Genomic DNA, 26822 nt, shown 5'->3' on the forward strand with positions numbered 1-26822 from the left:
CAAAGGAGATTGTTGGGTACACCTTCTATCACAGATCCGAAGGCAAGACTTTTGTTGCTAAATTCGGAGTTTTTCTAGAGAAAGAGTTTCTCTCTAAATAAGTGAGTGGGAGGAAAGTAGAACTTGATGAGGTAACTACACCTGCTCCCTTATTGGAAAGTAGTTCATCACAGAAACCAGTTTCTGCGACACCTACACCAATTAGTGAGGAAGTTAATGATGATGATCATGAAACTTTAGATCAAGTTGTTACTGAACCACGTAGGTCAACCAGAGTAAGATCCGCACCAGAGTGGTATGGTAATCCTGTTTTGGAAGTTATGTTACTAGACCATGACGAACCTACGAACTATGAAGAAGCGATGGTGAGCCCAGATTTCGCAAAATGGCTTGAGGCCATGAAATCTGAGATAGGATCCATGTATGAGAACAAAGTGTGGACTTTGGTTGACTTGCCCGTTGATCGGCAAGCAATTGAGAATAAATGGATCTTCAAAAAGAAGACTGACGTTGACGGTAATGTTACTGTCTATAAAGCTCGACTTGTTGCAAAAGGTTTTCGACAAGTTCAAGGGATTGACTACGATGAGACCTTCTCACCCGTAGCGATGCTTAAGTATGTCTGAATCATGTTAGCAATTGCCGCATTTTATGATTATGAAATTTGGCAAATGGATGTCAAAACTGCATTCCTGAATGGATTTCTGGAAGAAGAGTTGTATATGATGCAACCGGAAGGTTTTGTTGATTCAAAGGGAGCTAACAAAGTGTGCAAGCTCCAGCGATCCATTTATGGACTGGTGCAAGCCTCTTGGAGTTGGAATAAATGCTTTGATAGTGTGATCAAAGCATTTGGTTTTATACAGACTTTTGGAGAAGCCTGTATTTACAAGAAAGTGAGTGGGAGCTCTATAGCATTACTAATATTATATGTGGATGACATATTGTTGATTGGAAATGATATAGAATTTCTGGATAGCATAAAGGGATACTTGAATAAGATTTTTTCAGTGAAATACCTCGGTGAAGCTGCTTATATATTGGTCATCAAGATCTATAGAGATAGATCAAGACGCTTAATTGGACTTTCACAAAGCACATACCTTGACAAAGTTTTGAAGAAGTTCAAAATGGATCAAGCAAAGAAAGGGTTCTTGCCTGTGTTACAAGGTGTGAAGTTGAGTAAGACTCAATGCCAGACCACAGCAGAAGATAGAGAGAAAATGAAAGATGTTCCCTATGCTTCAGCCATAGGCTCTATCATGTATGCAATGCTGTGTACCAGACCTGATGTGTGCCTTGCTATAAGTCTAGCAGGGAGGTACCAAAGTAATCCAGGAGTGGATCACTGGACAGCGGTCAAAAACATCTTGAAATACCTGAAAAGGACTAAGGATATGTTTCTCGTTTATGAAGGTGACAAAGAGCTCATCATAAACGGTTACGTTGATGCAAGCTTTGACACTAATCCGGACGATTCTAAATTGCAAACCGGATACGTGTTTACATTGAACGATGGAGCTGTCAGTAGGCGCAGTTCTAAACAAAGCGTTGTGGCGGGATCTACGTGTGAAGCGGAATACATAGCTGCTTCAGAAGCAGCAAATGAAGGAGTCTGGATGAAGGAGTTCATATCCGATCTATGTGTCATAACTAGTGCATCGGGTCCAATGAAATTTTTTTGTGACAATACTGGTGCAATTGCCTTGGCGAAGGAATCCAGATTTCACAAGAGAACCAAGCACATCAAGAGACGCTTCAATTCCATCCGGGATTTAGTCCAAGTGGGAGACATAGAAATTTGCAAGATACATACGGATCTGAATGTTGCAGATCCGTTGACTAAGCCTCTTCCACGAGCAAAACGTGATCAGCACCAAGACTCCATGGGTGTTAGAATCATTACTGTGTAATCTAGATTATTGAATCTAGTGCAAGTGGGAGACTGAAGGAAATATGCCCTAGAGGCAATAATAAAATTATTATTTATTTCCTTATATCATGATAAATGTTTATTATTCATGCTATAATTGTATTAACCGGAAACATAATACATGTGTGAATACATAGACAAACAATATGTCACTAGTATGCCTCTACTTGACAAGCTCGTTGATCAAAGATGGTTAAGTTTCCTAACCATAGCCAAAGAGTTGTCATTTGATTAATGAGATCACATCATTAGGAGAATGATGTGATTGACTTGACCCATTCCGTTAGCTTAGCACACGATCGTTTAGTATGATGCTATTGCTTTATTCATGACTTATACATGTTCCTATGACTATGAGATTATGCAACTCCCGTTTACCTGAGGAACACTTTGTGTGCTACCAAATGTCACAACATAACTGGGTGATTATAAAGGTGCTCTACAGGTTTCTCCAAAGGTACTTGTTGGGTTGGCGTATTTCGAGATTAGGATTTGTCAATCCGATTGTTGGAGAGGTATCTCTGGGCCCTCTCGGTAATGCACATCACTTAAGCCTTGCAAGCATTGCAACTAATGAGTTAGTTGCAGGATGATGTATTACGGAACGAGTAAAGAGACTTGCCGGTAACGAGATTGAAACTAGGTATTGAGATACCGACGATCGAATCTCGGGCAAGTAACATACCGATGACATGACAAAGGGAATAACGTATGTTGTTATGCGATGTGACCGATAAAGATCTTCGTAGAATACGTGGGAGCCAATATGAACATCCAGATTCCGCTATTGGTTATTGACCGGAGACGTGTCTCGGTCATGTCTACATAGTTCTCGAACCCATAGGGTCCGCACGCTTAACATTTCGATGACAGTTATATTATGAGTTTATATGTTTTGATGTACCGAAGGTTGTTCAGAGTCCCGGATATGATCACGGACATGACGAGGAGTCTCGAAATGGTCGAGACATGAAGATTGATATATTGAAAGCCTATGTTTGGATATCGGAAGTGTTCCGGGTGAAATCGGGATTTTACCGGAGTACCGGGAGGTTACCGGAACCCCCTGGGGACTTAATGGGCCTTAGTGGGCCTTGGTGGAAAGAGAGGAGAGGCGGCTAGGGCATGGGTCGCGCCCCCTCCCCCCTAGTCCGAATAGGACAAGGAGAGGGGGGCGCCCCCCTTCCTTCTTCTCCTCCACCTCTTTCCCATATCTCTCCTAGTCCAACAAGGAAAAGGGGGGAGTCCTACTCCCGGTAGGAGTAGGACTCCTCCTGGCGTGCCCCTCTCTAGGCCGGCCGCACCCTCCTTGCTCCTTTATATACGAGGGCAGGGGGCACCCCATAGACACAACAATTGATCGTTTGATCTTTTAGCCGTGTGCGGTGCCTCCCTCCACCATAGTCCACCTCGATAATATTGTAGCAGTGCTTAGGCGAAGCCCTGCGTCGGTAGAACATCATCATCGTCACCACGCCGTCGTGCTGACGAAACTCTCCCTCAACACTCGGCTGGATCGGAGTTCGAGGGACGTCATCGGGCTGAATGTGTGCTGAACTCGGAGGTGTCGTACGTTCGGTGCTTGATCGGTCGGATCGTGAAGACGTACGACTACATCAATCGTGTTGTGCTAACGCTTCCGCTTTCGGTCTATGAGGGTACGTGGACAACACTCTCCCCTCTCGTTGCTATGCATCACCATGATCTTGCGTGTGCGTATGAAACTTTTTGAAATTACTATGTTCCCCAACAACAGCGTGGGCTGCCGCAGAGGAGGAAGCCATCTGCGTCCCATTGTAAAGACGTGTCAACGGAGGAACGCGTGCGCCCTCGCCCGAGAGCAGAATCGGGAAGTCCGTGCCATGGCCGAACTGCCCCCCCCCCAAGGAGGAGAAGGAGGACAAAGATGGCTCGGACTGCTCCGACGAAGTGCAGATTCGGCTGGATCAATACCGCGTCTTTGACCGCTACTTCTGTGGGAAGGACAACAAGGGCGCTGGGAAGGGCAAGGGCGGCCGTGGATGATCTTTTTCCATTTCTAGCATGTAGGCAGAACATTCTAAATTTTGGTAGTCCGATGGCATGTCCTGATGAAGTAGCCAGACGATGTGTGTGATGCATCGTTTACGTGGTTGAATGAGTTTGTATGGATTTGAGGTATGCTAATTGAGGTGTCCGAATGAGGAATGGATAATTTGAGGCGTGATTGGCCACTGCACGCGGACGCGTCCGGACATTTCCGTTGGCGTTTGAGGGGTCTGATTTACCGAGTCTGGTTGTAGATGCTCTTAGCTTTTTAGTTAGACCCATTGTATCAGTTTGGTCGTTACGGTTTGTAAGAGCAACTCCAAAGGGCCGACCCATTTCGTTCGCCTGCGTCTGTTTGGGTCGGCACGGACACAAGTGGCGGCCCAACGTGCCGACCCAAACCCAAACCACGTCTGTGTCGCGTCCGCGCCGACGCATTTGCGGCCCAAATTTGCGCCCCAAATGCGTCGGCGCGGACATAGAACGGACGCTTCGCGCGCCTTCCCGCTGTCCGCCGCGTCCCCAGATGGCGGCCGTCCAACTACCCGCTGCCCACGCTGTCAGCTTAACTTATGACGACGGGCCCACGTGTCAGCAACGACGCTCGTCCTTTTTTAAGCCGACCGTGCGGCGGGGCCGTCCTCATCCAAACTCGCCGTCCACATCTGCCATCCTTTGCTCCCTCATCGCCGGCAAACCCTAGCCACCACAACCACGGCGAGATGGGCCTCTTCTCCGGCGCCAGCGGCAGCAAGGCCAATGGCAAGTCCCCCGCCACCCCTTTCCTCCCGCCTTCGCCGGCACCGGCGCCTCGCCGACAGAGGCAGCGCGTGAACGTGCCAGTGCACCAGGCGGAGTGGCACTGGCAGCACCGCCAGCCTCTTCCGTATCCTGATGTGACGCTACTACACGATTGGCATCTAGATCCAGATAGGATCCCAGTGCCGGCGATGCCGCGGTCGGCTCGTGCTCACGCGGAGGAGGTGCGGCGCGGGCGGGCGCTGCTGACGCCAAAGCAGCGCAGCGACCTCGCCTACGCAACCGACTCGCCCAACTGGGCGAGGTGGTTCGCCTTCGAGCACTAGGAGGCTAGGCGACGGGGCGTGCGCGAGGTCGACCGGAGGTCGCCGCCACCGGCACTCGTCGTCCGCGAGGAGGACCAGGCGGCGGAGGACGCCTACCAGGCGGCCCTTGCGGCCGTCTGCCGGGAGAGCGAGGAGGACGAGTGGCGCAGGGCGGAGGCGGTGGAGGCGGAAGAGGAGGCTCGGTACGAGGCGGCAATGGCGCAGGCCCTTGCCCTCTCTGCGGCGGGCGACAGCGTGGTGCCGCCGGTAGCCCCGCCGTCCCCATCAAGCCGGAGTCGGAGCCCGAGCCGTCCCCCATCAAGCGCTACTCCTGGACGGGAGTAGTGCGCGAGTGGGTACGCGCGCCGCCGGTCTGGATGGGAGCGACGCCGGCGCAGGAGCAGGCATACCTCGAGTACTGGCGCAAGATCAGGGTGGCCGAGGAGCGCCGCAACGGGGAGTACCTCGAGATGCTCGAGCGCGACCTCGAGGAGGAGCAGTGCGAGGCCGAGGAGGAGGCGTGCCAGGCCGTGGTTGCACAGGCAGCCACACAACCCCCCTCGCCAGCACAGCCCGACATGACGACGCTTTGGAACACGGCGTTCGCCTGGGCCGGGCCGACGCCGACGCTCATCGACCTCACGGACCCCGAGGACGACGACGAGGACGCCTAGGGCAGCGCGCCACCTCGTAGTTTAGGCAGTTTTTTTAAAATGCAAATGTGGACGCGTGGACTCTCGCCGGCCTTCGTAGCCGGTTTTAATGTTTAATTAATATTGTTTCTTTTTTTTAATATGCATGCGTTCATATTTTTTTTGCACCGTCAAAAATGGGTTCAGGCCAGCGTTGGGCGCACACCGACCCAAATGCGGAAGCGGACATCCGTGTTCGTCTGGCCGATCCAAACGGACAAAAAGCGGACAAAATCGCCATTCGTTTGGGTCAGCCCGTTGAAGTTGCTATAAGGATGTTGTAATTCATGGCCGGTTGATGTTTTCGTTAATTCAAAACCGGCTCATCCAGAGCCTTTTATGTGAAAAGGAAGATGTTGAGAGCACAACTCCACGTCGGTTCATCCCCCACTATCGGCACTCGCCCACATGTACGCACATGTGAGTGTGTTTAGTATCCCCATTAGCATCAGCCAGTTGCACGTATGTGGCGCATTTGCATAGACAACGTATATGGTCCGAGTATGTTTAAGGATTCCTGTTCTAATTGGGAAGGCAGTTGACCACTTTTCTTCTACCTAAACGAGAGTCGCTCGAGTTGACCCGCCACACAGCCGAAACACGAGTAGTGGAGTACCTGTGGAAGTTCCAGCGGTCAACGCCACCGAAGCCCAAACAGCCAAAAGATCTCGTTCGTATCGTGCGTGCGCAGAATATGCACACCGTAGTGGCTACGCGGCCGCAGCCACCACGGCACGATGCGTGGCAGCTGGCTGGGAGAGTATGATAACTTGATAAGTCCATGCCGCCTCCCGGTCAACCCCCTGCGTACGATGAACCGCCTGGCCAGTGGACGAGCCGCGCCGTGCTCCCCTGCCGGAAGCCACCTACACCTAGGGGGAGAAAAGCCGTCGTCGTCAACGATGGTGCGCGTGGATATTTTTGGAGGCTGAGCGGGCGGCGGGACGGGTGGTCGTGGGGAGGGGGTGGGATGTCAACGCCTCAGCTGGAGGGCAGTGGAGTGCGTGGATGCGGTGCGAGATATTTTTCCATGCGCGTGTCGTTCGTTCGGCTCTCGCGCGCGCCGGCCGGCAGCCGGGTCGATCGGGCGGTGGACGCTCTCGCGGCGGCGTGGGGGCGTCGTGTGTGACCCACCGGTGCCGCGATTTGTGATCCTGAGAGCCCCGGACGGCGCAGCGCGCGTGGGGAGCGGCCGTCCTGCTCTGTCGTTTTACGATGCCATACTTTCGGGTTATCCAGCACGAACGCTGTCTATTCACCAAAAAAACAGATGCCTAGCATTCAGATATTGACTACTCTTTTTTTTAAAAAAGGAGGCCCTTGTCCAACTTTAATGATCTGAAGCACTTAAGTTATGCAAGGGGCCGTGTACTGCTTCGGTGGTTGCTTTATATAAAGCGGGGTGAAAGCCTGTTTTGAAAAAAAAAGTTATACAAACACTAGTTTACAGCCACCACCGAAAAATGAAATGAAAAAATGCAGGCTTTAACGAACAGAAGCCCTTGAGTTTTACAAACACTAGTTCATGGAGCTGGTGGTTCCTAAATGCCTTGAAATCCCATGCACGCGTGAATCAGAGAGGATGTATAATCGGATCTCAATTCTGTGAATAAAACGTGCACATGCAATGAATTTCTGAATTGGTAAACCTTCCCGCAAAAAAAAGGACAAGGCCTAGAAACATTGTTAGTTAATGCATCACCAACACGTGGTTTGTACCTTGCTCGCACGTCAGCTTCGATCAGAAGCTTCTTCCACTTCAAAATACGACCTCTCGTGTTCAATCACTCCCTGCACACGCAACGCATCTCAGAGCAGGAAAGTTTTATGTGTTGCAATAAATGCAGCAGGATGGAGGGTGATTGGGTAATTGTACTAGCAAGCAGAAATCATTAAACCTTCAGGATCAAAATCGCCGCCTCCTTGTCCAAAACCTCATTATATTCACTACATGTCAATGACTGAAAAGAATAAGAAGAAACATATTATCAGCTCTAAGACGCTAACATCGTTTTTGTCTCAATAGCGAGCTCAGTACAACATTCAAACTTGAGATTGGCGACATCTAGAGCTCCTCCCCTGCCCCAACCCTCCCCCACGCCACCGGCCGCTCCGGCCGCGGCGGCCACCAGCCTCCGTCGCTGTCCGTGTGGGCAGCGGCGCCACCCATGGCCTCCTGCCCTCCCTCCCAACCTCAGACCCCCCGCCGGCCACCATCGGGCAGCCTGGGATGGGATTCGCCGGGATCCTCGGCGAATCCCCTTTCGCCCAATGGTCAATCCATGGTGCCGGAGACCCAGGCCCTGTCCTCCGCGCCTACCCACCCGCAACCGCGGCTGCTTCTCCGGGGCGAGAGTTCCAAGGCTAGGCCAGCCGCGGACACAGCGGTCGCTCCAGATCCACCCCATGTTCAGCAAAGCAAGCTCAGATCCATCATAGTAGTGCCTTCCCCCGCCACCGCCCATTCCTCTTCCGGCGACGAAGGTGGCTGGTCGATTTATCAGTCGCGCAAGAGCCGGAAGGCTAGCGAGAAACAGCTGGCTCCCGGTGCAGGCCGGTCGCGTCGTCGGCCTCCACACCGGCCGCCCTTCAATGCCGACCCACGCCGCGAGGCCTTCTTAAGCCAGTTCAAGGGCTTGTGTTTTCGATGCCTCAGCACTGAACACCGAAGAATAGATTGTAGAGACCCGCTCCGCTGCATCATCTGTAAGCGTCAAGGCCATTTTGGCAGAGTGTCCACAAAATCCGAGAAATCATCGGGGGGGGGGGGGGGGGGGGGGCGGTCCGGCCAAGGGCAGGTTGGGGCCGGTGCCTCCTAGGGCAGCGGTGCACTCCCGGCTGCGCTTCCCCTCTCCTCCAGCCATCCCACCACCCGTCGTGGCGGGGATGGACCGTCGTAGCTTCCTCACCGACCCGTCTCGGCGCCCGCGGGAGAGCCACAAGGTGGTCATCTCGTCGCCGGCGATGGAGCACCAGGAGTTCTTCCTCGGGCATCACGCGGTGCTCCTCTCGGCGGTGGACAAGACGCGGCCGTCGAACCCCATGGCGGTGGGCCGGGCTCTGGAGGCGCTGCTCAAGATCCCGCCGCACTTGCTGCGGGTGACATACCACCACCCGGAGGAGTTCTTCGTCCACTTCGAGTTCCCTGCGCACCACGACAACGCCATCAGAGAGGGGACGGTGACGGTGGACGGCGCTGCCTTCAGGATCAAGGCCTGGCACGAGGACGACCACGTCACCCACGACAACTTCAAGCTGCACGTCCGCGTCGTCATTGAAGATCTCCCGATGCAGTTCTGGTCCCTGGAAGGTGCGGAGGAGGCCATCGGCGACAGGTGCAGGGTGGACCGCCTCGACAGCCGCACATTCGAGCGTGGGCACACGAAGACTTTTGCCTGCTGGGTTCGGGTTTGGGATGTTGCCCACATCCCGACCAAACGCACGCTCTGGATGATCAAGCGCGGGGCTGGCAGAACAAAGGAGATGCTCGGCTTCTCGCCACCGAGCCGCGACGTCGCGTCGCCGCCCTGGGTGAAGCGACGTGACCTGCTGCTTCACGTGGACCTCGTGGAAGATTGGACTCCGCTCTCGCCGCGCTCTTCTTCATCACCCTAGAGCGGTCTCCCCTCTTCGGAATCGGGAGCCGACGACCGCCCCTTCCCGGCTGTCTACCCTGCTACCTGGTACATGAAGATGGAGGACGGCACGGCGCCGCAAGGCCAGGAGTAGCGCCAGAGGCCCCCGGTTGCCTCCACGGGCTGCCATGGGCTGCCTTTTGGCGGCCACAGGCGCGGCCATGATGGAGACGACGACAGCGGCCGGCGCTCGTGGAAAGACACCCTGCTTGGGCGGGGCCGCAGCGACCGTGGCAAGGACCCCAAGCAGGAGTCGGGTTCCCGGGAGCCTCGCCACCGGAGCCGCACCCCCACCAGTCGTCAGCGCCCTACCGGAAGGAAGGGCAGGCAGGCGGCGGCGCCCCGCAGCAAGAGCAAGTTGGCGGTCCCCAGGGTCACTGCAGCGGCCCGGCTCCCCTCCCCAGACCCGGTGGCAAGTTTCTTCGAGGAAGACAGGGGCCAGGTCACGCCGGCTGCATCACTTGGGATGGCTGAGGAGATCGACTTTGCTGCTGCCGCGGCCCTGGTGGAGCCGCCCGACTTCCCCCTGGAGAAGACCCCAGTCGATGCTGCAGCGGCTTTGGTGGCAGAACATGGAGGCACATCAACCATGGCATGCCAGGCACAAGCTCCAGCGTCCTCTGTTGCGGTGCAGCTCGATGTGGTGACCCAGGAAGTGCAGCACCTGGCGATCGACGCCAGCGCCCCCCCTTCTGCAATGCGCTCCCTCTTCACCAACATCCCTCCACCAGTCATTGCCAAGGCGCCGTCGCAGCGGCCATCTGCTCCTCCAAGATCGAGAGCTACCTCAGTGCCAACCCGCCAGAGTGCAAGGCAGGCCAGCAACACCTCCCAGGTGCCTGTCGCCAACCGCGCGGCTCTCAGGATTGTGCGCGAGCTAGGTCTACTCGGCCCCAAGGACAAGTGGACTCCCAAGGCGGCGGCAGCGCTGGTCAAGAAGTTCGAGGAACCCCTCACGGAGAAAGACATGGAGGGGCTCGCCAAACTCACCCGCCTTAACAAAGAAGCGCTCTGCATCGCTGCGGGGCTTCTTGGCCCTGAAGGAGCAGCCATGGCGGCCCAGGTGTGATCATGTATGATGTTCTTAGTCATTGTAGCCTCCAGGGGCGGCTGGCCTTAAGCCGGCTCGAGTTAGGATTGCTTCGTAGTGCTAGGATGGCGGTGGTGTTTCTCTGCCGGCGGGAGTTGGGGCCTATTGGTGGCCGCCGGCGAGCCCTGATTGTAAGGTGGTGTATCTCAATCTTAGTAGTCAAGATTTGCTCCTGGAGAAAAATCCTTGTGCCCCATGAGTAGTACGAACTGCAGTATTGTTTCCTGGAATGTTAGGGGTCTAAACATGCCTGCAAAGAGAGAATCGGTCCGCGAGATTGCAACATCACATAGAACAGCCATCCTGTGTATGCAGGAGACCAAAATAGATATTTGGTCGCGGCAGATGGTGTTAGATATAGGAGGCAACACACTTCAGGACTGCATTGTCCTTCCAGCGATTGGAACCGGTGGTGGCACAGCAATCTTCTGGAATAGGAATATCATCTCAGTAGTTTCGCAGGCGATAGGTGAATTTAGCATCACGGCCCAGGTCACCGTGCTTAGCACAAATGAGCGCTTTTTCCTTACCACTGTCTACGGCCCAACGGACGACGCTAAAAAGGAGGATTTTCTGCAAGAATTGGTTAGAAGTGCACCGCCCGGAGGATCCCCGTGGCTAATCAACGGCGATTTTAATGTCATCTACGAGGCTAGGGACAAAAGCAACCTAAACCTTAATAGAAGAATCATGGGTAGGTTTAGAAGGGCTATAGATTCAGCATCTCTTAGAGAGATTAAGTGCAAAAATAGGCGTTTCACGTGGAGTAACGAGCGGGAGTCGCCGACGTTAGTTAGCATCGACAAATTCTTCGCCAACACGGCGTGGGAAGCCCTCTTCCCATCATACATGTTGATGGCTACATCATCCTCCTGCTCCGATCACTGCCCCCTGATGCTCGCTAGTGTGACAACTCCCCCAACCCGGGCAAGGTTCAGGTTCGAGGGATTCTGGCCCAAATTCCCCCACTTCAGAGAAACAATGCAACGGGCTTGGCACCGCCCAGTAAACCAGACCTGCGCGTTTGCCAGAATCAAAACAAAGATGGAAAGAGTGGCAAACGACCTCAAGTTGTGGAGCAAGACCATCTTCAGCGATGCCAAAGTATAGTTCCATATGGCAAATGAGCTTATCCTCAGATTTGATATTTGCCATGGAGACGCGACAGCTGACGCCACAAGAGTTCAAATTCAGAAAACTGCTTAAGCAACGGGTGCTTGGGCTTGCAGCGGTGGAGCGGGCACGAAGAAGACAGGCGTCACGGGTCACTTGGCTGCGGGCCGGCGACGCAAACACGTCCTTTTTCAACGCCAAGATCAACTCGCGAAAGAGGAAGAACTTCATCCACCATCTCCGCACTGACACAACCCTTGCAACGGAGCATGACGACAAGGCAGAGATTATACAAGATCATTTCCACTCCATCCTGGGCACAAAAGAGCAGCGATCCTGCACCTTGAACTGGCAAGAGCTGGGACTCCCAAGGGTGGCGGCAGCAGGGCTGGATAATCCCTTCACGGAGGAGGAAGTGTGGGCTGCCGTGCTTGCCTCCCCAAGCGAGAAGGCGCCGGGTCCTGATGGTTTTAATGGAGTTTTCTACCGCTCTTGCTGGGACATAATCAAGGGCGATGTTATGACCATGTTCCAGCAGTTTCACAGCTTATCTGGAGCAAACTTTGAGCGCATAAACGATGCTCTAGTGGCGCTGCTGCCAAAGAAAGATGGGGCTGAAAGAGTTGGAGACTTCAGACCGATTAGTCTGATTAACTCGATCCCTAAGCTTATCGCAAAGGTTTTATCCATGCGCCTTTCAACGGTTATGGACGCACTCATTTCGCCAGCCCAAAGTGCTTTCATGAAATCAAGATGCCTGCAAGACAACTTCCTTTATGTCCAAAATTGTGTCCGTCCCCTGCACCGCAAGAAGAAGGCTGCCCTCCTGATCAAATTGGATATTGCTCGAGCCTTCGACTCCGTGTCCTGGGAATACATTCTGGAACTCCTCACAGTCTTGGGCTTCAGCGCCAGGTGGAGTGACTGGATTGCCCTCCTGCTTTCCTCCTCCTCTTCTGCTTTCATGCTAAATGGCATCCTGGGTGCCCAGATCAAACACAAGAAAGGCCTAAGGCAGGGCGATCCGTTGTCCCCTCTGCTATTCATCTTGGCTATTGACCCCCTTCATCGTCTCATCTCTAAGGCGGCCGCTGATGGGATCATTGCACCATTGCCGGGCAGAGATGTAAAGCTCGGAGTCAGTCTATATGCAGATGATGCAATAATATTTGCAAACCCAGACAAGGAGGAAATTGACAAGCTGCTACAACTCCTTAAGCTGTTCGGTGACGCCTCTGGCCTGCACCTCAACCAAGCAAAATCCTCAATAAGCCCCATCAGCTGCGATGAGCTGGACCTGGATCTCATTCTGCAGAGTTTTGGAGGGCAAATCAGGCCTTTCCCAATAACATACCTTGGTCTTCCGATCAGGCTGGGACGACTACGACTTGTGCATCTGCAATTTGTACTTGATAGGATAAGAGCTAGGCTGGCCGGCTGGAAGGGCAAGTTAATATCAATTGCTGGAAGAAGGGTGTTAGTCCGCTGTGTCCTCACGGCAATCCCCACTTTTGCCCTGTCCGTGTTGCGAGCGCCGAAAAAATTCTTCAAGGAAGTTGACAAAGCAAGGCGGCGCTTTCTCTGGGCACAGGATGATGACCTCGCTGGAGGAAAATGCAAGGTCAACTGGACGACGATTTGCTCGCCAACGGAAAAAGGGGGATTGGGAATCCACAACTTGAGCAAATTCTCCAGAGCCCTCCGGTTGCGCTGGCTATGGCTTGCCTGGCACCACCAAGAACGCCCGTGGGCAGGCACTGAGCTGCCATGCGATCAGCAAGACATGACTCTGTTTGCTGCTGCCACAACGGTGACCCTCGGCGACGGGAAGACGGCCTCCTTTTGGAGCTCCACCTGGCTCACCTCGCCACCGTTGGCCGCCTTGTTCCCCGACTTGTTCAAAAGATCGAGAGGAAAACAGAAAACGGTGGCGGCTGCGCTGCATAATGACTCATGGATTCAGGATCTGTGACATCGAGGCTACGACGACATCGCTACAAGCTTCCTTCTCATGTGGCGAGTCATTGCGGGTGCAAACACGCTGTTGCAAGCAGGGACCCAAGACACCATCAGATGGATTTTTGACGCCTCCGGGAAATACTCAGCAGGCTCGGCATACAAGGTCCAATTCACGGAGACTCAACAGACGGACAACAAGGCTCTCCTATGGGAAGCTTGGGCCCCTGCCAAGGTGAAGTTCTTCTGTTGGCTGCTGCTCCAGGATAGGCTATGGTGCAACGACAGATTGCAGAGGAGGGGATGGGTAAATGGCTACTTCTGCCGGCTGTGCATGCGAAGCCTTGAATCATCAGTTCATCTGCTCTGGGAGTGCCCACTGTCTCAGGAAATTTGGCGAAAGGTTGCCTCCCTCCCGGGGTGCGCCAGTATCTTAGCCGCTCCAAACGGGCCTCCGGGATCGTCAAAGCAACGGTTCAGACGAGCCATGCGCGCAGCAGGAACGGCAAACAGGAAAAGGGTGCAGTCTACAATGATGCTGGTGGCCTGGCATATTTGGCTGGAGAGGAATGCAAGAACCTTCAGAGATCGCCAGCGTCAGAGTGCTGAAATCCTTGCAGCAATCAGGCAAGACATGGATTCTTGGAGGCTTGCCGGAGCCAAATGCCTGGAAACACCACTTGGTGACCCAGGCTGATCTCTGTTCAATTTTTAGGCAAATGGCGACCCCTCTAGTGGGGTCAACTCTGTAACCCCCACCATGATCACTTGATCATGAATTTTTTTTCCGCATGCTCCCTGCTTAATCAATGAAAAGCCAGCAGTGCTGGATCTTTCAAAAAATAAAAACAACATTCAAACTTACTTGGATACAATTCGGACAGCCAGAAGCACTAGCGCAACTGCATGTTGAAACAAGCTCTAAAGCAGCAAGCAGAAGTTCCCCAAAAAGTTTTTTAACCTGCATGATTGAACAGACAAACTGCGGTTTACACCAAGATCATTCACATAGCCTAGATAGCCGAATATCTGAAATTACCTGCGTTGCCAGGCCGATACCACCTGGGTGTTTATCGTATAAAAGAATTCTTTCAGGCATACCACGGGTTTCATGAGGATTTACGCACTCAGTTCCCAGGTCAGAAGCACTACACATCATATGCCTGCACAAATCGCACAAGCAATCCCAGTTAAAAGAGCTAAATTAGTAAAGGCAAAGGATGCAACAAAATTATGACAGAATTCAATGCAAGAATAGCATTAACAGTTAAACAACAAGTGGTTGGCAGTATTCTTCTTTAAGACCAGTGCCAAACAATTGTGCTTCAAAATTACTAGTGTCTACCACAAACCATTATAACAGCAGTAAATGAGAACTTACAAAGGCAATATATTCAAGAGTGCGTGTGAAGCAGCATGTGAACCACCACGAAACTCTAGTTTCCTTTCCTCCACAGCTATTTTTGCTGACCGTGGAATTCGTATCCAAACAGCCTATTGTGGCATCATATAAAAAATACAAGTGTAAAAATCATGAGAAATGCATCATAATGTTGCTAAGATTTATTAGTTGAGTCACAAACCTCAGAATCATAGGAGTATGGAGGTAGTCTAAGTTCAACTGTGTCTAATATTTTACTGCTCGATTTACATATCCGATGAAAGCCAAACCATTTAGTCGACACCTTGCAACTATTTGCTTGCGTAGTTGTCTTCAAATGGTTGGTTTTGAATGCCGGAAGATAAGCCTTCAAGATTTTTTACAAGAGACAATTAACCATTGAGAACAAAATATCAGTATACTAGCAAATCACAAAGATTTCACTTAAAGGGAAGTTCAGGACTTACTGGCGTTAACTTTTTTAGATGAAAAAAAGGTATCGAAAAGAATCAAAAGCATGATCAAGCATCTCAGACGGAACAATTATCCTATTTCATGTTATACATCAAGCAATTATGGGGTTCTCCAAGAAAGGAAAAGGAAAAAATGAGGACAAAACATGGAACTCGGGGTTCAAATAAATCAATGAATAGTATAAGGTGATGTCATTGACATCTACCGGAAAAGGAGATGGTAGATAGTCCTCAGAATTAGGGAATTAGCTAGGGTCTAGAAAATCTAGATAAAAGAGATATAAACTATGTATTGCTCAACAATATTGTAGCGGATATAACTTCATAATAGAAGAATGTATAAGATCAAATGATGTAATGCTTTCAAGAACATACAAAATCTCCTCCAAGGACATTGATGTCAGTGTAGTCTCGTGTCTTTGTGTAATACTTCACATCAACTTTCCTGCAGAAAGCTGTCCTTGATGACAAATCAAACTCCTCAACTAAGTAATTAACACCCTGATGCATGTAAATAGCGCCCTCATACACCTGAAATTGAGAAAAGGGCACTTGAGATAATAAGCAAATAACAGCAGAACTCAGAACGGCAGATCCACAGTTCTCATCAATGGCTCAAGTATAGATTGCATACATAAATTGTTTTTAAAAAAAAGCTATGGTGCATAAATTCATGAATTTATCTACCTGCTTCGCCGACAGTGGGGAATATTTAAAGAGCCATAAAAGCATAACAGTGGCCATGTACTTTTGGAACAGTTAAAACATATTACCTGGAAAAATGCCTTACTTTCCTCAATTTCCTCAAGTAATCTGTTATTTAACTTATCTATCACTTTGTACTTGTCATGCTCAATTGCTCGTATGCTAATTGTCTGTGAAGGATTTTTCTGCAGAAATCCAAATACTACTGAGCACTGACGTAACAAGAGAAGGAGTTATTTTATATAACTGAGAATGAACAAGGAACAAACCTCTGGTCCAATATAATTCCACATAGTTGAAGAAAAAGGTTCAGACGGGTTGTTGACCAGAAAACCTTTGTCCTTTAGAGTTGTCATTATACTATCCAAAGTAGAACCAAAATGATTCTCATCATATTGCAGGCAGATTGGATGTTCATAAGCAGCACAGGCAATGTGCTGTCCTAAAACCTGCAACGAATTTCATATCCCGAGAAACCAAGCGAAGAGTTAGATACTCGAGTATTTCAATATAACAACATAGTCAGTTCAAATAAGCACAGATCTACGCACCTTTGGGTTATGTGAATCAACTTGGCAATGTTCAATTGGCTTGCCAAATAGTTTATCTGGGGATTTCATGAAATACTGATCTAAAGGACCCTCAAAGGCAACATAAATGGCTAATGATTGCTTTGCTCTCCTTCCAGATCTTCCGGCTTGCTGCCATAAACTACAATTAAAATTCTGTATCTTAGTGGGCTTCACAAAGAAACATAAGACTCTACTCGAATGATCTCTTTCACCTACCTCGCAACACTCCCAGGAAATCCAAGATGCAATGTTGCATCAATATGTCCAACATCAATTCCCAGCTCAAGAGCATTTGTGGCAGCAACGCCACGAAGTTTTCCCTCAAAGAGGTCAGCCTCAATTTTTCTTCTGTCCTGCAATAATTTGTTTTCGACTCTCACATGTAAGAGAAAAAAAAAACTGAGCAATCAAAGGGGGAGGGAGGGGACACCTGAATTCATTACTTCAAAATCAAGAGTTTTACAAGATTACAATTAACGCAACGATAGATAGTCAAGGGCTGCTATCTTATGGTCCAGATTCCTGAGCCAAACAGACTACACAGTTAGATCAACATCATCAATCTCTTGGCTTCGGAAAACTTTTGCATTACAAGTGCCCCAGATTTTCCAAAAAATGATTAGGAGCACCGAAGGACAGATCGCGTCACTGATGACCTGAGACATGCCTGTGTCCCAGGTCAGGGCTGAACTGAGAGGACAATGTAACAATATCAAGCCGTTGCCACAACCAATGCATGAGGGCATGAAAAGAATAGGTGATCTCTATCTTCGACGGTAGACGAGCAGGGGGGGGGGGGGGGGGGGGGGGGATGGCGCGGGGCGGGCTGTGTGTAGACGGTGTAGCATGCCTGCATGAGAGATCGTGGATAGAAGTATCTCCGCATCATGCCGCATAGTCGATATGACATAGAGGACCAGCCAGACTCGATCGATGTGCGCGATCACGGCGACTGAAAGTGGTGGACATGCTCGAGGGAATCTTCAGACTCCAGCACTGACAACGAACATGCGAGTGATCATCGCGACGATGAGGCCAAGCGGAAAATAAACTAAGACAAGGACGAGCGGCACCAGAAGCATCGTAGAATTCATGTAATAATGTTTCCTAACAAATTATACACTTCGATAAAAGATAAAAGATCATTGTTTTCTTCTCTTCTGTACCTGGTCGGCTGCTTCTATTAAAACATAAACAAAGGGATTCATTCTCTCATGAACAAACATAGTTGCTACAACATCAAATTAAGGTGTATGTGATGCAACTGCTGGTAACACTTGTATCGCAAGGATACCTTTATCTATGCATTAGAGATTAATAGATGTTGCAAATCACGAGTGAGATTAAAGACAATCTTCATGCTAAACCCTAGATCAGAATTAAAGAATCATAAGTAGGATGTCAGAATATATTAGGAAAATGGCAAAAAATAACAACCTCTGCAATGTAGCCAGCACGATATACACAGATAGAATCTACCAATTCTTTTCCAGTCACCTCAAGAATTTCACGCCTACAATAACAGATAGATCATCTAAAGAACTAAGAAACTGCACATAGAAAAAGTACAAAAAACTGGGAAAATGAAAAAGTAAAAAAGAGATAGGAAAATGTGCTCTTACGTGTAAGACAGAACGAGCTCACATAGCTTCCTTGTTTTACAGAATGCAATGCAGCGGAGCCCATGTTGAACCATCTCAGAGAACAGATAAGAAACCTCTACTATTGGGCTAACAAATAAAAATATGATATATCAGTTTTTTTGTCAGAAAAAGAAGTTATCAGAAAATAATTGCAGGGTATATGAACAAATAAGAACTGGCACGCAGTATGAAAATGAATACATTCAAGATTGAATAAATTCTGCATCCTAAATGATGGCTCAAGCTTTTCCACTTGATATCTTCTGTATCTTAAGCTCATACGTCGCACATTTTTATGTAGAGTAATCACAGCACCATACTAAAGTCAAAGATGCCTTACTTTGAAGCAATAGCAACATAGCATATTGACTTGAGAATGATGGTGTCACAATTAGGAGTGCGTCACTTGACAAAGGTTTCAACCACAAGTAATATGGTGTGTTAAAGTAAAACTACATTTGAACTCTTGAGCCATCCTGTTAGGAGTCGACCCAGCAATACAACTGTTATTATTAGCAGGATGGCTGCTTCCAAGCCCACCTCCTGGTTTTCATCACTCGATCACTTCCTTTTCCACTAAGTGGTTGCTTAGGGACCTTAGCATTTTGAAACAAGTGAAAAATGACACTGGGGAAATTGCAATGTCATGCTAGACACCAAAGAATGATGATATATGGGTCATTACAAATTAAATATCATGCCTGATGGACAAAAAGACAAGCAGTTATGAAAGTTGAAATGTAGAACTACAATGAACAAAAAGTAACAATAGCATTAATTATAAAAAGGGTGTGAATACCTTGAGCGTCTAGTTACTGAACTACCTCGTGAGCCTCCCTCTTTTTTCATATGTAATGGGGGATTCCACAAGAGAAAATATTTAGAACCACACGGACTTCCATCATTCTGAATCAACTCGACATTATCCAATTTGGCCAGCTCCTGAGATAGAAACAGAATGCTTGAAGACAAATGTATGCAATTCCCAGAAGAGTCCATATAAATAAGTCTGCAGAGATAGCAAATTAAGATGGCCATCCCAAAATAATATTATCTAACACAATAAGTTCTTGTTCAACTCATTAATGTGTTCCTGCATAAGAAAAGGTTGACCAAAACTGATATGTTTTGAAAAAACTACTGCAAGGAGGAGCAAGTTTTACATACAGTAAAATTGTCAGAGGGAGCTGGTTTATTTTCTTTTAGTTACAACCACATATTTTCAAAACTACAGTGAGGAGAAGATATAACCTACCATAACATGCTCACGTGGGTTAGCTGAAGTAGCTGTACAAAACGTGAATGTAGGATGACGGCCATAAACTGCATATAGACCAAGATGCTTAGGAATTGTATCAGTAATACCTGAACTAAAGTATATCTACTAAGTTATATCTCACAATTTAATAAAATTAAGTACTCCCTCCGATCCAAATTAAATACAGCAGCTTTAGTACAACTTTGTACTAACGTTGTACTAAGGCTGCGACAATTAATATGGATCGGAGGGAGTACAAATTTTGAGAAGCTAATTGGCATTTCAGAGTTCTCTTGTAGCGAGATCAATGGAACCTTTTGAGTGGACTAACAACTATTGAATGGTTCAACAAAGTATACATACTATTTGAACAAATGCGCTTCAATCTTCTAAGTATAAGTGCAGTATGGCAGCCAAATACTCCTTTATATGAATGAGCTTCATCAATGACAATATACCTGAGTAGATTATGGCAGAAACATGTTATCAAATGAACAATAAATGATATGCTTACCAAATAAGAAAGTATAAATAGAAAGAAATATGATACCACCCGATCAAATAACACCGTTAACAAAATAAAATAAGGAAACTCTCCTCTACTTCCACCTGACATTTGATATCAGGTATCAGTTCTTTTTTAAGAACTGACACTTTAAGAACTGACACTCGATGTTCAAATAAAATTATTGACATAACTAAGTAAATCATTTAGTTCCACCTGAGATTTGACAAGATCCTTTTGAATTGACTGTGACATGGCAAGACTGACACGTGAAGCATATCTGGGTTGGTAATGAGCTGAGAGTGAGGAGAGTAAGTGATTAGACACACCAAAATAAATAAAAGTTAAGCATAACTCTATAGACCAGGGAGCACATATTTACCAGTCGTGCATTATCCCTGATCCAGAGACGATCTTGTCTAGGGGTATCTCCATCATAGATGCTAACATTAATATCAGTGTGAAATGCTTTCTTCATCTCCACTATAGTCCTCAACTGATCTTGAGCTAAAGCCTGCAATACAACAGCCAAGTGGGTTTCTCACAAGATTTCACATAACCATGCTTACAACATAGTGGGTTCTGCCTAGACCTTCGTCGGAAATATATATAAAGCACACGCCATCAAGTCTTGAGAGAGAGATTCAAGAACAGGAATATTGTAGCACAAAGACTTTCCACTTGATGTTGAAGTTGCTACCGCAACATGCTTCCCAGAAATGGAAGATTGTATAGCTTCAGACTGCACTTGAGTTCAAGTCAACATAAGAAATTAGCCTCAACAACAGAATATAGGAAAATATGGTAGATGACATACCCCATTATACCTGATGGCTATACAATCTAGATATTCCAATACTTTCTAGTGCTTTCCTCATAACTTTTGAAAGATCACGAGGAAGTTCTGAATATGATGCCCGTCTACATGGAATCTCTTCAATATGTACAATCTGAAACAAATAATCAGCAACATAAAGATTATGATTTTATTTGCATTGTTACTTCAAGAAATTGAAACAGAGTGAAAACCTGCCCCTCCTTTCCAAGGCCATTTTTCAGATGCTCAACCATTTCGGCAGGCCCTAAGGGGTGTTTATCCTGCAATCCAAATGCATTGTCAACATACTGTCCTACAAACCAATGCTTAGCATATGCCTAAAGGCTCCTCTTTATGGAAACTACACCAGGCTGCAGTTTGGATTCATGCTACCTGGGGTGAAAGCTAAGCTAAAATTGACAAGGCAAAACAGAAAACTCAATCAATGGAAACCTACATGGCATGACGATGCAGCAGATCTGACAAAACTACTCTTCTTATTCATGCTAGGCTGCTTCGATGCACCTTCCACTCCAGGTGCATCACTGGAACCATTTCCATTTTCCTTGCACAGTTTTCTCCTTTTCCTTGAACATCCAGTTGACAGGTTTTTACCTGTCGGCCCATCCTCTGCATAGCTCCCCGAACAGGGGATGCTAGAGGAATACAAATTTTTCAATACATCATCAACGTTTGTGCTATTCGGTATTGATGAAAGGTCATCCATAATGCCTTGCCAGGCTGAATTAGCCCCAGTCGCCACTTCCTGTGATATTGGTGGATTTGCACTCTGCTCTTCGGCTGGCATGGCCACTGAAGAACTCTGCGCTGACTTCCGTGTAAAGGGAACGAGAACAATGAATTCACCATTGCCGGTGGCAAGGCTGCCAATCTCTGCCTCTAATCGCAGTTTAGCACCCTTCATCATGAGAAACCATGCCGTCATCAGAAAAAGCGGCAAATGCAGCAATGCCGCGGAGCGTGACAAAACCATACCAGAACGGTCACAGAGAGACGGGGGAGGGTGGAGTGGATGGCGCACCTTGAGGAAGAGATGGAAGTTGCTTGAGATCTGCGCGGGAGGGAAGGAGCCCCGGAGCGCGACCTTGAGGTCCCGGACGGAGGCGGCGGCGGCGAGCGTTACGGCGGTGGACCGCCCGTCGAGGGCTCGGACCTGGAGCTCCCTCTCCTCCTGCGCCATCGGAGCGCTGCGGGAGCCGGCGGCCGCAGCGGCTCGTACGGGAGGGAGGAGGGTGTGGGTGGGTATCCGGCCGGCGGGTTTTGGCGCGCGCCGCGAGGAGGACGATGGCGGCGGTTGCGCACTTGGGGCTGTCGTCGGTCTCCCCCTCCTAGCAGTTACAGGCCGGTGGGCGCCCCGCTTTGGGCTTCAGACGCTTCGCTGCCGCAACGTGGGCCGAGCAGGATGAGGCCGGGTGCGAGGCGGTACGGGCTGTGGAGTGAGGCTGTGGAGCAGGATGAACAGAAAATCGAAATAAATTTGCCCCCAAAGAAAGTAAATCGAAATAAATTCACCTAAAAAGTAAATCAAAATAAATGGAAAAAGGAATTTTAGTATTTTAAATTTTTGTCACCAAAGATGCACAAGTTTTCTAGGTGTATGCAAAATTTCATGACCATTTGACAATGGAGGAGCTCCGGACAAAAAAAAAACGGCGTTTCAAGATCTTTTATTTTGGAGCAATGCTTTTTTTATCCCGGGCTCATCCGATATCAAAATCACCATGAAAATTTGAATTTTTTTTTGCTATTTTCAGAATTTTTTTAGTTTAGTGTTCACCCGGGAGCATATGATCTTGTGATCAGCTATGGACTGCGCATCATGGGGACCTTTTGATTTGTGGACAAATCAGAAAAGGATACGAATACAAAAGTTTCTTATGGTGACACTATTCATTCATTTGACTCAAAAGAATGGATCAAAGAATTAGCATACAAATTTAGTTGGAATTCCATAGAGATAAAAAGGATTCTATAATCCACGAAACCTCTTTTTTCACATTCTATACGCGAAAAACAAAGGCAAGGCCATAACTAACATTATATAAACATAATTTTACTACTGCACAATTTTTAGTCCTAATTTGGGCGTACTTTTTGGAATTCATGTGTTTTTCCTACTCCCATGAATCAAACATAAAAATATGCAGAATTTATGTGTTTTTCATTCCTCTATTTTTCACATACAAATCTATAATATTCATGTGTTTTGAAATCATGCAAGTTAAAGAGGCCCTAGGAGGGGGAGCTCCTGTTCATCGCTTTTAACGTCTAGCGGGCTACTCGCGTACGAACCGCTTCATTCCCAACAGCCGTGGATAGGCGATTCGGAGGCGACAAGTTTTCATCTGGCGAATGCTGACAACATAACTGCTTTCGTCCCCCTCCATCTGCTGCTTCGGTGGCAGATGGAGGAGGGCTCCTATTTTCTCTTCCGTGTTGTTTCAGGTAGAGTTGTTGTTTCATTCGGTAGTGCTGGGGCAATGAGGACGGTGTTACATTGAATAAATTTGCCTTGGTTTTTTCCTCAGCACGGCGATGCTCTCCATGGCATCAATGAAGAGTCGGCTTTGTGTACTTGTCGTTCTCTCGGCACGACGAGTTTAGTCTTTTTGTTCATGAATGGTGGTTGCTACATGTTGTGGCAACGCCAACAGCCGAGACGAATTGGTATTCCTGGAACGGGGAGATGGCTTGTAGGCGGCGTATCTGGTTCTCTTCCCCGACCTCGCCAGTATAGTGCAGTAGATTCAAGTCCAGACTAGCACGAGGACAATTCCCAACCGATGCGCCACGTCGATATGTGCCTCGTTGCTTGCAGTGAGCCTTTTCTTTGGCTCTAAAAGCCTCTTTGGCGGTGGTGCGACCCTAGATCTTGCAAAGATAGAGGCTGGGCTTCATTCTGATGAGCGTCTCGACGACTCGAAAACTTGGCGCAATCAGAATAACTCCAAGATTGTACCCTACTTGCACAACCACTGGACGTTGTTGCAACAAACACACCAGGGCGTCGTCTGAGAGGGTCACCTGCCGTCTCATTTCAGGCCGCGGAGCATCAATCCAGTCTACAAACAGTACTGCCCCGAGAACGAGGACCACAAGGTCACGTGTGAAAGGTAGGAGACAAAAGAGACAATCTCATGCCAGTCGAAGAAGTTTGACACCAGGATCAAAGCATGCCAAAAGCCCAGACGCGTATCAACCAATAGGCATCCGAGCTCTCCAATAACGACCCCAAGAATGTGATGACACAACATGACACGACGGCAAGCCCCGAAAGAACATACTAGGATTTTCAGCCAAGCCCAAAATAACATGGTAGGGTTTTCACCCGGAGCCCCTGACAACAAGTAGGAGACCCACAATATTCACTCCAACCTTCCTTATTTTTTTTCCCAGATTCAATTTTGAAATACACCTTTTTCATTTTGCATTTCCTAACTTCCAATTTATTCGAGCTAAACTCGTATTTATAACCCTACTCGAACGTGTCATCATTCTCACTCTTGTATTCAACTAAGACAGCAACTACTCCCTGTTTTTAAGGAAGAAAAACTAATCATGATGAGGTTGGGGTCTGCTCCTTGGCGGCCACGGCAAGGTAGTACCACTTCGCTTTCGACATTCAAAGTCAAAATTTGATCCATCGTTAATGAAGTGAACAAAAGGCACATGCGTGATGCAACGTGCCAACATTCACAGATATATATTCTCCCCCAAACCAGTGGAAGTGTCAGCCTGCTCTCACTTGATTGAGCACACTACACTTTTCTGCTCGCGCGCGACGCGGCGTGCGGACAGTCAGTCTGTTTCCATCTCCAATGGCCGCCATGGCCACCAACACTTCCGGCCCTGTTCCGTTCACGGACGTGGACGACGGCACGGTGCCGAAGCGCCCAGCCAAGGAGGAGTTCGGGGACCTCGTCGCAGCGCTGCCGCGCAAGCATCAGGCCGGCCTGGAGCTGCGCCTGTACCAGGGATTCTGGCTGCCGGACCACTGGGTCGCGGGCACCGTGGTCTTCCAGCGCCGCTTCGCCCCGCGCCCCGACGACGTGATCCTGGCCAGCTACCCCAAGTGCGGCACCACGTGGCTCAAGGCGCTGGCGTTCGCCACCATGACGCGCGACGCGTACCCGGCGCCGGCGCAGCACCCGCTGCTCCGCCTCAACCCGCACGACTGCGTCCCGTTCCTGGACGAGATCTTCGCGGACGGGCAGGAGGCCAAGCTGGAGAGGCTCCCGTCGCCGCGCCTCATGAACACGCACATGCCGCACACCCTGCTCCCCGAGTCGGTCATCGCCGGGTGCAAGGTGGCGTACGTCTGCAGGGATCCCAAGGACATGGTGGTGTCGCTGTGGCACTTCCTCCGGCGCCGGCAGCCGGAGCTCCCGTTCGCGGAGCTGTTCGAGCACGTGTGCGACGGCGCCGTGGCCGTCGGCCCGATCTGGGACCACGTGCTCAGCTACTGGCGCGCGAGCCTCGCGCGGCCCGACAGGGTGCTCTTCCTCAGGTACGAGGACCTGCTGCTGGACACGGGGAAGCACGTCAGGCGGCTGGCGGAGTTCATGGGGCGGCCGTTCTCGCCCGCCGACGAGGGCGCCGTGGAGGCGGTGGTGGAGCTGTGCAGCTTCGAGAAGATGAAGGGGCTGGAGGTGAACAAGAAGGGCTCGGCGGGGGCGTACCACGCCATGCCCCGGGACTCTTTCTTCAGGAAAGGGGTCGCCGGCGACTGGGTGAACCACATGACGCCGGAGATGGCGACGCGGCTGGATGAGGTCGTCCGTGACAAGTTTCGCGGCACGGGGCTCGCGGCTCCGTGATCGGGACAATCTGCATGCGTGATTCGATTGTACTGTATGCTTGGCTGCTGGCGCACGTTTGATTTAGAATAAAGAGATGCTGTTCTCGGCACAATCACTGCATACATCATCGAATAAAGGTTTTAACTATGATTGTCGATTGCAACATTTTGACAATAAGTGACAAGTTTGTTTCGTTCACCGAACTTGTCAGCATCAAACGATTATTGGTGCACAAGCCCCACGGTTTAGTTCAGTAGAATCAGTACTGCAGTAGCGGACGACTGATGCATTGGACAGACATCTACATAACTGCCGGTATACTCCACTGGATGCTACTAGTACGCTGAAGATCACCGTTGCAACAGCTTGTGAAAGCAGGCGATCGCCTCGCTCACGGAGCGAAAGCGGCGGCGGCCACCGCGGCGCCGGCGGTGCGGAGGAGGTAGTAGTAGCGCTGCGGGTTGGCCTCGAACGCCAGGCGGGATATCAGCAGGCCGCCGGATCCAGGTGCTTTCATCATGGCCACGGCCGCCGACGCCGGCCAGAAGAACATGTACGCGCCCACGGCGATCACCGCCGCCGCGGCTGCCCCGAAGATGAAGCCCGCCGGAACCGCCATCAGTCGCGCTCGGTACGAGTTTTTTTTTTTTTTGTCTTGGTGTATGGCAGAAGGAAGGGGAGAAACGGGTGGTGAGATGGGGTGGATTAACACAGAGCTTGAGGAGCATTATATATTGTGCTGCCGCGCCGGTGCATTTTCTGCATTCTTGGGACTGGGAGAGCTTGAGCTGGGAAGGCGAGAAGACCCGGTAGCTAGTCTGCAGAGTACGAGGCGGCTCTGTTGCAATTCCAAGACTAGCATAGCAAGTGCAATTTACAAGATGGAATGCAAACAGGCGCCCTGTCATACTCCGAGTATTGTTCCGTGGACAGCCGTTTCGCATTCCATGGTCACTTCAGAGAATGGTTAACTATCGTCAACTGCTGGCTACATGGTACTTCCTTCTTTCCGGTTTATAAGGCTCAATTTATGAGTGGTGCAATATTTTTTATAGTTTGCTTATCCAATTAGTGCTCTTGTTTTTCTTAACAAAATATATTTACGAATGCATTAATTACAATGTATGCATGCATAAA

The 26822-nt window shown here is 49.4% G+C and overlaps 3 protein-coding genes across 3 annotated transcripts; 1 reads left to right on the forward strand and 2 right to left on the reverse strand.

Moving 5' to 3' along the window:
• Positions 1–7086: 7086 nt before the first annotated feature.
• LOC125536355 (uncharacterized ATP-dependent helicase YprA-like) lies at positions 7087–22221 on the reverse strand. Its single transcript, XM_048699553.1, has 24 exons — positions 21908–22221; positions 21323–21784; positions 21078–21146; positions 20876–20998; positions 20641–20790; positions 20431–20562; positions 20265–20344; positions 19907–20001; positions 19541–19608; positions 19085–19227; positions 18265–18372; positions 18080–18155; positions 16859–16995; positions 16622–16781; positions 16340–16519; positions 16139–16255; positions 15741–15896; positions 15095–15259; positions 14893–15005; positions 14551–14674; positions 14377–14472; positions 7616–7678; positions 7437–7508; positions 7087–7320 (listed from the first exon to the last, which is right to left on the reverse strand). The coding sequence occupies exons 1-23, from the start codon at positions 22064–22066 to the stop codon at positions 7449–7451; spliced, it is 3036 nt and encodes a 1011-aa protein (XP_048555510.1). The 5' UTR covers positions 22067–22221; the 3' UTR covers positions 7087–7320; positions 7437–7448.
• A 2367-nt stretch (positions 22222–24588) lies between these two features.
• Positions 24589–25850, forward strand: LOC125536356 (flavonol 3-sulfotransferase-like). The gene has a single exon (XM_048699554.1). The coding sequence runs from the start codon at positions 24705–24707 to the stop codon at positions 25701–25703; it is 999 nt and encodes a 332-aa protein (XP_048555511.1). The 5' UTR covers positions 24589–24704; the 3' UTR covers positions 25704–25850.
• A 138-nt stretch (positions 25851–25988) lies between these two features.
• LOC125536357 (protein EGG APPARATUS-1-like) lies at positions 25989–26367 on the reverse strand. The gene has a single exon (XM_048699555.1). The coding sequence runs from the start codon at positions 26302–26304 to the stop codon at positions 26077–26079; it is 228 nt and encodes a 75-aa protein (XP_048555512.1). The 5' UTR covers positions 26305–26367; the 3' UTR covers positions 25989–26076.
• Positions 26368–26822: the final 455 nt, after the last annotated feature.

Source organism: Triticum urartu, chromosome 2 (genome assembly GCF_003073215.2).
Source record: "Triticum urartu cultivar G1812 chromosome 2, Tu2.1, whole genome shotgun sequence".
NCBI lineage: Eukaryota > Viridiplantae > Streptophyta > Magnoliopsida > Poales > Poaceae > Triticum > Triticum urartu.